Here is a 13,466-nt window from a genome sequence, read left to right on the forward strand (position 1 = left end):
ATACGCGAATTATGTCGGATGCGTCTTGCTGAAACAGCCCACAATAAACACAAGGGATGGAACTACAGCCCATAAGCAAGTTAACATTATTAGCTGAAGCACGCCATTCTTTGGACATAACCTTATTATAAAAAAAAAAACTCACTGCGAAACTTTTACACACACACACTTTACTATCTATAGTTCCACATAGTCCATAACAACATGCGTGCAAACACCATCCACTTAAACAATCTTCTGTCTGAAACCAATTAAGCGATCGACCATCTTCTCCCCTTCGGCCAAAAGTCAGGCATGGCAATAAGCGGAAGATAATGCCGCACACAAAGCGCAAGCTGTATCGCACACAAGAAGCCAATCTGCAGCAGCTAACATCCCAATCAGCTCTGTAACAGCTCCGGGGCAAAGAAAGGCACCCGAAACAGCTTTTTTAACGAATGTTCCCATGATGAGGCTGTTATGCTGGACAAAAAAGGCAAAGACGCTACCAGTCTTTTCTCCAGCGGCACCTTTGAACCGTGGGTGCCTTTCCCACGGCTCCGGGACGGCCTCCCGAAAAGGGAGAGCAGCCATAGGGGCTCTCTGCGGCTGACCACAGGGTGGCCTCCGTTAATTGGGGAGTCAGAGGATACCAAAGCCAGCCAATTTGGTCGCTTATTTGTTGTCCGGGGGCAGTTTTACGACACAGACGATCGCTTCTGTCGTCTGCAAGTAGAGCGGACTTCTATATAGTTTCTTTGTAAGAGAGAAAGTGAAAAGAAAGTTATTGCCGTTTGGCATTGGCGATTTTTTTTTTCTTTCCGTCGTTTGGGGTGTCGATCCTCCGCTGGGTGCAGAGAAGGGAAAGGATTGTAGGGTGATGGTTGCAGAAAGAATGGTGATTTATTGAGGGACCACCGGTGTCGTGTAGGTTGGGTGATCACTATAGTAGCAATGCACGTGTGTGGCTCGGAGAAGGTGAGTTACGGTGCTTCATTATGCGAACTATGTAATTAGCGAGATGTTTATCGGTCCCGTGTTCGGTGGTGCGCGACCAAGTTTAATGCTGTCCGCGGTGAAGGGTGAAATGCTTGGCGTTCGCAAAGAGAGGTGACTTTGACAGAGGTGACTTTGGCCCTCCCGATGGACTCTTGGGAGTAAATAAATTGATTGATTGATTGATTGATTGACAAAGCAACTAGTGCCACGTGCAAATGACCGGAAAATGCGTGGGGTCAGTGGACACATTCTGCACGGCGTCGATCCCACCATACGATGCGGTCCAACAACATATTGCTGTCGTATATCAATAAAAATATGAACATCATATTACTATAAAATTATTTGCATCATTTCATCATTTGTTGTTTTATTACATAGTTATGATATAAAAAGGAAACATATGCATGAGTGCCCTGCTTTGTTCCTCTGGGCACTTTACTTTTTCCAGCACTTCATACATGGTTCAAGAGTGTTTCCACACATTTTTCATGGACCGCCCGCTGGCGGTGTACACTCTTCCGAGGCATACAGCGATTTTAATATTTTATTTCTCGTTAGCTCTGGTGTAAAAGAACAGTTCCCGTCCATGTACCTTTACGCTCTTTCATGTGCAACGGGAACGTTTGCAGAATAAAGTGAGCCTCGAAAGAGTAAGTTGAGTGAGTAAAGACGAGCAGGAAAGAGTAAAAAGAGAGTAAAAGTCATTAGTTACACTCCATATATTTATTTATTTTTCCTTACACTCTTAAAAAAAAGGGTGTACTGTAACTCCTTTCCTTGCCTCATACATAACACCCTTTTGGAGAGTACAATTACGATCAAAAGGGTGTCTCCTCACTGCCTCAAGGGAGTAGCATAACACCTTCTCCCTGCCGGGGAGTATACTCTCCAGTAGGGAGAAAGGTGTTATACTATTCCCTTGAGGGAGTGAGGAGACACCCTTTTGAGCGTAATTGTACTCTCCAAAAGGGTGTTATAGTACACCCTTTTTTTAAGAGTGTAGGGTGCATGTGCTTCAGCGTCTGAGATATTCGGGACATGCACAGTCCCCTCTTGGGAAAGGGGTAGTGTGTTTGGGAGCATGCATGAGGCGATGTGTTGTCCTGAAGGGCATGCGGGCAGCATGCGGGTAAACCTGTTAGAGGATATAGAAGACCCGTGCCGAAAGCCGTAGCGGGGGATGCCACGATATTCCACTGTTTAAAATCCCAGATTTCTAAATTCAAGCTCTAATGTGAAGAATAGCAAAATGATAGTGTTGAATAATGCATATTATTGACAAACCTCGGAGTTTTGCGTGATTTTGACGTCAGTAGAAATCATTGTCATGAATAAAAGCCAGGCTTTTGGCGACCGTTAGGCTTAGCATGGCGGTCACATCAGAGCAGCAAAAATTATAAGATTTTGGTTAGGTTAGGTTAGTTTTCCGAGGATAGGTTAGTTTAGGTGTTTTTTGACAGTTCACCAGTAACGAGTTACGTTTTAGGGTATTTTAAATGCTCTATTTAGTACTCTTACTTTTTTGCCAGTCTTAGTAAGTTAAACAGCCTAGAAAGCCATCTCGAAGATTTTGTTTCTGACGTATTACGAAAGGATGTGGCCTTATTTGACAACTAACAAAAAAATCTCTGTATATACAATATTTCCCCCCCCCCCCCCCCAGTCCGACGGCGGATTCATTTTCTTTCTCTCTCTCTCTTTAGAGTATTATGGCAGCCGGACGCAAAATATTTACTGTTCCGTTTTGAACTGGTGTTGGAGTATACAAGTTTTGTTGATGATGATGTCCAGGCGACCTTGCCCGAGTTGAGATGCAATCACCCAGCTGGGGATTATACGCTACATTCAACGAAGACGGTTCACTTCGAATAGCCCTAAATGTTTGTACAAGATCAATGCACCACGCTTAGATCTATAGAGACTCAAGACAGTAGTAGAACAGTCTATGTTCGAAAAGATGTAAGGCTATTGCTTTCACATGTACCTTCGGTTCCCCGAAAAATCGTTCATAAATCGAGGGATTCATAAATCGAAAATACAGTTAACTGAGTACTATCGAGCAAATGCAACAGTATTCCCGAGTTGGGATTGTGTTTATAATGCCATATATTATGTAATCTTGCTTCTGACCATGCCTTCTGCTGTATCAGTCTCACAAAGAACAGACGGTAGCGCATTTTTTATATTGCGTGTTAGCGCCGCGAAGCAACACCCCCCCCCAGAGCTTGCGGTTTTGAATAAACTACTGCCATGGAAGTAAAGTTCTCACAGAACGCATCCCAAAATATTTCTCTGAAATATGGCGGTCGTCGAATATGGCTTGTGTTGTGTTTCAGCCTCAGCACAGTTACTTTCCAGCATATTTTTCTGGCTAGGCTGCTGATCACAATCTTCAGCTAAAGCATCGTTCCATAAAGCGTTTGGAGGGTTGCCATGACCCTGTTTTGACGCGCGCTAAGACAAGAGTTCGCTATGAAGTCGGCCCGGGACGCACCGACCTCACTTCTACAGCCTGAGTGTCGATGATAACGGTACCTCTCTTCGCGTTCCTTTGTGTCCATCTCGTTACGCGGCGGAAACGTTATTTGTCTTACCGCATCACATCCGTACAGGTGAAAAGGGGGCCATACTAACTCTGAAGTGTAGAAGAAATAGCTCTTGAGGTTGCTTCCCTACATGCAAGCGTACTTCTTATTTAAATAAACACAGGAAAATTGTCTGTTTTTATAGCATTCATAACACAGCTCGGAGCTGCAATAAAAAAAAAAGAAATAAAATAGAACGTGGTTTAGTGAGCGTTCGCACTAAATAAAAAATTCTAACCTTCGATACTGAGCACGGGCGTACCCGCATCTTTCCTTTTTTTCCCGCTACCTTCACGCCTGCGTTTTCCTCACTTCCCGGTAACATATGGCATGATACTTTACCCCCAACCAAAAAAAAAAAAAAAACTCTACACGAAAGCTTTGCACATAGACGACCGTCTTATTAGTATTGTACGCGTCTCGGTCACATGTCACATTTTACCGCCTCTTCGAAGCAGACACCCATTAGAGTAGTCGAATATCCAGTAAAAAGGTCACACAGACATTAATTAGTACTCACTGTACAAGCACACACACACACTGAAGTCTTCGACAAAAGAAGTGCCCCGTCAGTACATCACCGAATCCAGGAAGAAGGTAGCGCACATTCAAGTGGTCAGTATCCAACCGCAGATGACCAAGATCGCAGACACAGCATATACGTTCCGCAGACGACACCCGTTAGCTGTCGTCTGCTGTATGAGACGCTGCGACGAATTTGCGTGTTTCTGCCTTTCCCCGTCGTAAAATTTTAAATATCCCTCAGCTTCCATTTATTGCGAGTATAATTTATGTACGACTGGGGGTTTACTGTGTTGATTACACATAATAAACGCATCCCGCGTCCGGAAATGACGGTCGGATTAGTTGACAGAAGGGGGGAGGAGTGTCCCTTTGTAAACGCGTAAAAGCTGCACTAAAGGCATAAAAACGCGAGGAAAGTGAAAATGGTTTCCCTCCTCGGGGCCTTGAAGTGGGGAACATGTTCGGGTTAAACGATACTGTTGACACAGAGAATAGAAATCTATGTAAATTTAGAAACACTGGAAATAACAAAGTGCATAGAAAAGGAGATGTTGTTGCAGAAAAAAAAAGAGAATAGGAGGGTCAGATCTGATAGATTAGTTTTGCGTACTGCTTGATACATAATGACTTCGCTCGCTGCGATACATTGGCTGCAAAGACCAGGTCCACTTTCCTGTATCACAGCACTGCTGCAAGCTTCGTTTTGTCGACGTACACCAATATGTAACACGACTCACCGCATGCTACACAACTTTGAACATATGTGGAAGCCACTCACTTTTATCGTTTCAAGCATCATAAATGGCAAATAACACGCAAAATGATAACGTTAATGACAATAATAAAGATAATGATGATGGTGAACATAAAAGGTATCAACAAAAGGAGCAGATGTTTATTTTCTCTTCTTGACTAAAAGCTGACTAGAAAAGTTTATGTCGTAGAGGGAAGCCCAATAACGAAACCACGCGTAAAAAATGCCCAGGCTGCAGTACACGGAGATCAGCATGAGGGGAAGGAATGGCAGTTTGGCCCCAAAGGGTAGCCTTGCGTGGATCAAATGCCCGTAAACGTAGACAAGGCCCATGCCACACAAGTAGACCACTTCTCCCTTCCGAAGCACCGATTCAGTTCTGCAAATGACCAATTGTCCACGTCGTCAATACATGTGGGCGATCCTTAGCTCTTCTTGTACGTTCACGTAAAATAATGGTGGATACCCGATAATGCCAGCCAATAACACCAAGAATTGCCGCGTGCAATCTGTAAGTGGACTGTAACATCTGGACGTCTTCAAAGTTCTAGGTCTCCACAAGATGGTTTCCTATCCTTTCGATTTCGAGTTCGTCTGAATGTGAGCAAGTCGGGCACCCATTATCTACCCAGTGTGGTTATACTGCGGCCACAAAGTGAAGTTTGCCCTGACATCTGCTGCTTCACTGCAGCGGTGGACAGTTTTTGTTTCCTCCTTCCAGGACAACACATCCGAGAAACACTCTCTTGTTGAGTCAAAGCAACGGTGTGGGCGAGTTGGTACATGCTGACACGAAAAACAGCGCGGAAACGGGATGTGAAGTAGACAAACGAAGTGCTGCCTAACAACTGCGGTTTATTGGCCGAGACGCAAGATCCGGTATGTCAACCACCAACTTGCTGCTGATGTTTTCATTCCTTCCTAATAAACCCCGTTGTTAGTCAGCGCTTTGGTTGTCTACTTCATGTCCCGTTTCTGCGCTGCTTTTTGTGTCATTCTCTCGTTGCTTGCTGATGTAACACTGGTAACACTGTTTCGAATGAGATGCAGGCCTTCTTCAACGAAAATGAGTTTTTTTTTTTTTGCGTAACTAGTGCCCTGTATGGTGTAGCCACAAATGGCATCCCCCTTTCATTTCCTTGTGCTTCAAAACTGGAGCTGTCAATGTCCAAATGTGATGAGCACTTACGTATAACAAAGGCAAGGCTCACATATGGTGCAATGTACTGATGAGAAAGACACTAGGGAACGGGCTACATAATCGAATGCAGTACAGTTGTGAAGCCTGGAGCCAACTATGGTACACAGTGCTACAAGTAGTGTCTGAATGCTGCAGGGCTCCATAGCCTATGGAGCCTGGTAGCATCCATAAACTACCTTTTCTTAAAAGAATATGGGTGCAAAATCCAAGAAATGACACTGTTGCCAAAAATTCCCTGTGAATTCCACGTAGTTCTCAAGTTACATAGAGAAATGCATGAGAGACACCCCTTTACACATACTTTTGCGTCATTTCCTAGTTCTTTCCAATAATATCATGCAGAAATATATACTTGGATACTCGAATTCGAATAGAATATCAATCACTCGAAGTATTCAATTCGTGAATCGAATGCGCAACATTCGGGTTTCCGAGTAATCGACTATCTGCTGAATAGGGACGACACCTCCCGAAAGCGGGCTTCACCTGACGCTCATCTGCATGAGGTGAAGCCTGCTTTACAGCAGACAGATTGTAGTTCAGCTTAAAATAATGTCGGCCCAAGTTTATTGTGCATACTTCACCTGAGGAAGGGTGGTGTTCCTCCCGTGTGTAGTTTAGCGGTGGCGCGGGAGGATTTTTATTTGATGTCTGGGAGGTTGCCTTTAAAAAGTTGGGGCTCTTAAATAATGCCTACAGCCCAGGAACAAACAAACAAAAAGAAAAGGTGTCCTAAAGATGTAACTGCCCCAGGGCATGTATTTTAAACTCCTTCCTATAAAGTTCCTATAAACTCTGTAAATGCTGAAAGATCCTTCAGCATGTATAAAATGACTGCAGGCGACAGACCGCATCAGAGAAGCCACAACGGTGTTTTGAATCTGAAATTTTATAAAATATTTTTTGTTCCCACATTATCCGAGAAAATGAAGTGTTTCCCGTTCCGAGCAGCCGTCGACTCATTGCTGCAAAAAATCGCGGAATTCACGAGCCGGTGCCGCAGAATTTTGAATTTGCCGCACCAGAAAACAGGGGGCCTTAATCATTATGAAGTGCACGCCCATTATTGGTGGGAAAAAGTCCCTAAAAGAACGTAAAAGCACCCACATGCAGCAATGAGCACTGTATGCAGTATGTAACGGTACACTACCAAGTACATCTTCAATGAAAGCGAAAACATCTCCCCACAGGGGCACACAAAGTTCACCGAGATGAACAGAAAAGGAACTGCACCTGTGTATTTTCTTCAGCACCTTTAACGCATACACAGTATGCAGCAACAGAAGCAGAATCTTGACCGGTGTTTCTAGAACACAAACGGGAAAGCAAAAAAGCAATTAAACAAAAAATGAGAGCCCTCCCTTGAGTCTACGACTCCGTGGGCATCATAAAAAGCACCGAAGACAGGGTGTCCCGCTGATGGATTACTAAGTATAATTATTTTCAGCAGCAAAGCTTCTAACATCAAGACGAGAAGCCACGAGCATTATGTTCGAAGTGCCACTCCAGACAAAGAAACAAAATAGCTTATTTTATCTCGCATTTTTTTTTTTTTTAATTAACCTCGCTCAACGATTTGTCACACAAAGTATAAATTGTACATGCATGCACCCTCCTGGTCTCCACGCCACGTTGGTAAAGCTGCCAGCTGCTCTGGTGAGGAGACGGAAAGGCAGATTTCGCGTCTTACCCGAATTCTTCAAAACTTGTCCGGTGGGGAACTATCGTGAAAAATCGGATTTAATCCGAAAACGGAGAACCCTAATTATACATCATGCACATGTTGTACCACATGCTAGAATAACGAATAAGCCTAGAAGCTCGAAGAAGGACACCCTGCGCTTGCATGTAGAGCCTTCAAGTCGTAAGCCCTTTCCCTCAATCTCTTACCTGCTTCTTTATACAAAAGTGGAAAGAGAGAAAAGTGCCCCACAGCCGATAACAGCACAAAGATACCAGCATCTCCCGCGCCGAGGAGAGCTAATGGGCTGTAAAGAGAATACAAAGCTTCAATACTGCAGTGGAGGAAAATACGGCAAACTACCGTATACTCACGTAGCAGTCAATGTGATGATAAGTACAGCCTTCTCGTGGACATGCCATCCGAACAGAAAGGAGCTGAAGGCACACATGACCAGTGCCCTGAGGAAAACCCAGACGTCCAGGGGATGCCTCCATACTTTCCATAGCGCTGGCTGGTTGGTGACATCAAACACACTAACACTAAATTTACAACGCGAAAATAAGGAATACCTAAAAATACGCCGCTGCTCCGCTCCATAACGTGTTTTCACTGCCAAACCCTGCCAACTTACGAAAAGGCTAAGCATAAAGGCAAGCGTGCAAAGGGAATAAGAAATGAAAAAGGCCTCTCGAATGGACCAGAGGGATTACCAGTTGGAAAACGAGAGTGAGGAGGAACGTGACTGCTGGAGCCACATCTGGCAGCACAGAGAACCCGAATTCCTGGACAAGTCCGCCAGTCATAGACGCGGTGCTGTTGACGGCCGTAATGGGCAGATTTAGTTTTGGACCTGAAGGAAATTAAGATCAGTAACATCGAATGCAGATAAAAAGGAGAAAAAAAAAGCTTCAGCAGTGTCTTAATATTTTCATCTGAATATGTTTGCAAGTGTGACATGACAGGTGCCCGTACCTCTCAGTCACTCATCAATCATCATACTTAGGACCCTGTGTTTTAGGGTAAAACCCGTTTTTACCCCCATGACCTGCATCATCATCACTTAGGGTAAGACCCAAAAAACCCTGAAAACTAACTTTGCATGATTTTATCCTGTTTTACGGCTTTTGAAATAAAACCCGATTTTTACCCCCCCCCCCCCCCCCCCCCGATTTTCAAACAAACATAAAACCCTAAAACACAGGGTAGCCCTAATTCATACTCTTATGTAGCATTCCTCAAAGGGTGAGTGCATGTGTAATTTGTACACAGCTTTATCGCAAATTTAACCACGAGTTGCCAATCCTACAATAGCTGCGCAGGAGCTGTAAATGATTACCTAGAATGGTCAACGCCTTATCCGCTGCTGCATAGAGTGCCCAAAAATTGGGAGCCCAGTAGGCGTGGCAGAGTCCCCTCTTAAAGGGGAATAGCCGGCTGACAAGCTGCCCCGTCTGGCCCTGGTGGAGGTAATAGACAAATCAGTGATGTAATGCAAACACGCACATATTATGTAACAGATAATTATCGGAATATTTAAAGGGACCACGAAACAATTTTTTTCTCGTTTTTGTTTCACAGAGGATATGTATTCCTGAGCAGACAACAAAGACAAAAACAAAAACCAAAACAAAAGGGAACTTGGTACCTGCTGCTACGCTATGACACAGATCACTCATAACTTCTGAGGACACCATTGAGGAATTTCCTCGCTATGTCCTCAGTAGCGTAGGCAGTGCCTTATGCACGTGCTGCACCGAAGACTGTAGCGCGAGCCCGAAGCACTACTGAGGACACTACTGAGGACCTTCCTCAATGTTCATGCTAGTGGGCCCTGGAGGCGATTTCAACCTCGCACGATTACGCAACACTTTAATCGGGAAAAATTTATGGTGTATAAGTTTCTCGACAGAAAGAACACTTTCTGCAGCAAACATTTTATGGGGTGTTTGAGAAATTTCATAGTCCCTTTAAGAATATTCAGGGTTCGTACCTTCAATACGAAAGGACCTAAAGAAACAGCAAACACGAGGAACACCACTGACCCCAGCTTGACAAAGTTTTTTACGCTGAAGTCACCCAAAGGAAGCGTCGAACCTGCAAAGGGTTTGATTGTCCAATAAGGAAAAAAAAGTGATGTGCAATTGGACAAACAGTACGCATGCACTGACGTACCCCTACGGACTGGAACAAAGCAGTAGCTGCGAAGCAAGTAGATGAAGAATGCTGGAGCCACATATAAGTAGATGTGTTTTAAGTTAAGCAGTACTGCAAACCATAAAGCTGCTTCCACGCAACGATTCTGAAATCAAACGACACATTAATGGCGCAGCATAATGAAGAAATAGACAAACAGACATCGCCGACCAAAAACCACGAAACGGGTTTCCAGGCGTTTCGGAGCCCATTTGGTTCATTCTTCAGGGGTGAATAAATTGTGCAGGAGCACTAGGACGACTATGGACTACTGCCCAGCACACGAACTACGGACTACTGCCACATTTACTGGTATCATACGTACCTGAAATATCCTAGCAGCTGCCAAGAGCAAAACCCCGTGCAGGAACCCATTATATTGAAAATGTATGTGGTCAACCAACAGCAGTCCGGGGTTCCAAAGAAACAGCATCACCAGAGCTGTCAAAGGTTCAAACCATGGGTCCCCAGTCTGCTTTGCAAGCCTCTCCTTGTGGAGAAGCTTCTTCCATCTGCCGAAACAACATCACGTCAAACTCGCATCTGATTATCAAAAACACATCGATTCTGACAATTCATTCATCACAGTGATAGACACTTCCTTGCATAACCAAGTTGAACTTACTCCCACACTGCAAAGACAAACGCAAAGTCTGACAAAATGACGGTAGCCCTCTGATAAATAATGGTGGCTGAACTGGCGTAGTCGAGGTTGGAGACGTTGAGCATTGCTGGGTCCGCAAGCTTGGCCCCAAATGACAGGAGATACTCGAACCATGCAAACAATGGAGGGTAATCCAGGGTCCAAATAGATGTACTCTACAAAGGAAAGAATATCAGATAGTTAATATTTTCCCCCAGTAAGTTTTTATAGCATATTCTCTTGCCCTACTGATCAGTTCGAAGCAAGAATGTATTTTTCTCTGCAGTTAACTGGGTTTCTTTCCAATGTGTTCAAGACCATTAGCACTGGTTACAATGCATGGCTTGAACTACTTGTTCTACATCTTGAACTACGTTCTGTAGCACGCCTGTGTAAATCAAACCCAGGTGATGCACTTAATGTTATTAGACTAAAATGAAAGTAAGTCACTTTAGCTTAGCATTCCCAAAACAACACAAATTGCAGGCAACACAAAGTGTTACACCCACCTCGTAGTACCATTTTGAAATAGGCAATGAATGCGTGATTGCCAGCCAATTTCTGTGAACTTCGAAGTCTGTAGAGCGACTGAAATATATGTAGTTTCAGCATCAATGTCGATTTCGTGAAGCATATAATGCATAAGCAACAAAGCAAAGGAAAACAGATCACAATGCGCGCACATATCTGGTACCGATTGCTGGTGTCTTTCTAAAAATCGGTGCCAATAAATAAAGATGTCCCACTCAACGAGAAGTTTTGCTTGCTATTCAAATAAACTCTGATGAGTACTCAATTTTTTATCACAAACATCAGTAGTCTTAAAAATAAATTACCAAACAATACTTACTATGCAGGGATAAATAGTAGCTTCAAACAGGTCACTGACAACACTATGCTAAAAAAGTTATGCATGGTTTTTATTTGGTGCAAAGCGTTGCAGACGAACGCATACCTCCCGCCCAAAAATACACGCGTCTCCGGGACCGTTTGCCGCCCAGTCGGCGTAATAGTATCGTATAACAAATACGCACAAATAACATTTTATAATAGTGCATTTATTAAGTACAAGAAACGTGTAAAAACTGTGTAAATATTTTGTTGGTTGGAAGTTGGACGCTGTAACACTTTACGGGGAGCATATTGATAACATTGATACTAAACTACTACCAAATATAACCGGTGTGTTGAAGACCTCAACCGCGCATGGATGCCGCGATGTAACGTCGGATGCGCACATTATTATTTCTGTAAATAAAAGCGTTGCATGCCCTATTTATCCACTTTTTTTAGATAGTCGAAGAATGCCACTTTTCACGAGAAAGGTGTAAGTAAGAGTCGCCCTGCCTACAGGAAAATCGATGACACCTGACAGAAGTAATTTTTGTTTAAACGTTAATAGCAAACGCCATTGTGCTGTATTTCAGCGAGGACCTTTCCAGCGTCCGCTGCCAAAGATGCCTGGAACTTGGCCACTGGACGTATCAATGCACGGGGAAAAGAAAATACTTGCACAGGCCTTCACGAACGACGATGTTAAAGAATGACATGAAGAAGAAAGCGCTTGCGAAAGTTATGCAATTGTGAGTGTTGTGTCTCCACTACCTTGATTACTTGCCTTGGTTGCTTGCCTTGCTCTTCTGAAATGGTGACCCTTCACGAAACTTTGTTATATGATTCAGGAAGAACGCATCAATGCAGCGTACAAGATCGAACAGTGGCAGTGACAGCAGCAGCGGTAGCAACAGCACAAGAAGCAGCAGCAGCAGTAATAGTAGCAGTAGTAGCAGCAGCAGCGGCACTAGCAGTAGTAGTAGCAGTAGTGATTCCGAGGACTCGAGCTCGTCAGGTTCAGTTGACGAGGATGGCGAATCAAATGAAAGCAGTTCATCGGGTTCTTCCAGTTCCTCATCTTCGGGCAGTGATGATGAAAGCCCCCCAAAGCGCAAGAAGACAAACTAATAAACTTGTATTATATGTTACATCTTATATATCTGAAAGAAAAGAACAAAGTCATTTTTATAACGTCTGATTGTGTTTTTTTTTTTGCTGCAGATGCCCGTGTCTGGGCCCACTTGTAACCACAGCCACGAACTAATTTTCCTGTATGGCTAGTCGATTCATCCAATGTCGTCGTTGATAATGTGTTGAGGAAATGAATCTGCCACACTAGTACCTGTGCAATTATGGACCTTTGACGGGCAACACTTAGCAGTTTTTATGAGAATGCATATGCAACTGCTGGTAATAATACCAGTTTGCTTCATGGTAACAAGTCATTTCAAACAAGATGTCCTCACTGCTGTGGCAGACCCCCCCCCACCACCCCTGCCTCACTGGTGATTTGGGAAAATCAGAAATACATCCTTCTCCATTGTCCACAGCACCAACCTTTCACAACTATGCTTGGTGTCTTTCAATCAGATAGACTCTACCACTCTCACATGACTGCTTGGTCCACAATCAACTCAAACTCTCCAATGCTGGTAATGTGAGACTCTGGTCCTCACCGAGATGCTCATTATACTTTTACCAAATTACCTGAAGGAATGGGGTACACCATAGGTGCGGACTGCAGGGGGGGGGCTTTGGGGGCCTGAGCCGCCTGGAAATTTCCCAGTGGGGGCCAGGCCCCCTCCGAGAAGTCTACCCAGCTGACACTCAGGATGAAAGCTTTGAGGGATATCCTAAGAATCGTGTATCGCGGGTCACCCCCCATTTGGGAGAGGGTGAAATCCACTCCCCGTTGGACTAATATTGCGCCAGCATTGCCAATATTGGGCCAATATGTTGTGCTGCTTGGGATAGTGCTGGCATTTCCTGTCCCCCCTACCCCCAATGACCTCCTCCTCTTATCGATCCACAAAACTTGTTCAAAAGCTTCATCGAGGATCTATCTC

At 44.1% G+C, this 13,466-nt stretch overlaps 2 protein-coding genes across 2 annotated transcripts; one reads left to right on the forward strand and one right to left on the reverse strand.

Annotated features, from left to right (window-relative positions):
* Positions 1 to 4,964: 4,964 nt before the first annotated feature.
* Positions 4,965 to 11,575, reverse strand: LOC135394834 (probable dolichyl pyrophosphate Glc1Man9GlcNAc2 alpha-1,3-glucosyltransferase). Its single transcript, XM_064625855.1, has 12 exons — positions 11,417 to 11,575; positions 11,076 to 11,154; positions 10,549 to 10,742; positions 10,249 to 10,435; positions 9,903 to 10,029; positions 9,721 to 9,824; positions 9,067 to 9,187; positions 8,441 to 8,580; positions 8,102 to 8,241; positions 7,937 to 8,034; positions 7,280 to 7,352; positions 4,965 to 5,224 (listed from the first exon to the last, which is right to left on the reverse strand). Exons 1-12 carry the CDS (start codon positions 11,479 to 11,481, stop codon positions 4,987 to 4,989), a joined length of 1,566 nt encoding a protein of 521 aa, XP_064481925.1. The 5' UTR covers positions 11,482 to 11,575; the 3' UTR covers positions 4,965 to 4,986.
* Positions 11,576 to 11,752: 177 nt separating this feature from the next.
* On the forward strand, positions 11,753 to 12,595 carry LOC135394835 (zinc finger CCHC domain-containing protein 10-like). The gene is made up of 3 exons (XM_064625856.1): positions 11,753 to 11,893; positions 11,994 to 12,149; positions 12,249 to 12,595. Exons 1-3 carry the CDS (start codon positions 11,871 to 11,873, stop codon positions 12,526 to 12,528), a joined length of 459 nt encoding a protein of 152 aa, XP_064481926.1. The 5' UTR covers positions 11,753 to 11,870; the 3' UTR covers positions 12,529 to 12,595.
* Positions 12,596 to 13,466: the final 871 nt, after the last annotated feature.

Source organism: Ornithodoros turicata, chromosome 5 (genome assembly GCF_037126465.1).
Source record: "Ornithodoros turicata isolate Travis chromosome 5, ASM3712646v1, whole genome shotgun sequence".
Classification (NCBI taxonomy): Eukaryota; Metazoa; Arthropoda; class Arachnida; order Ixodida; family Argasidae; genus Ornithodoros; species Ornithodoros turicata.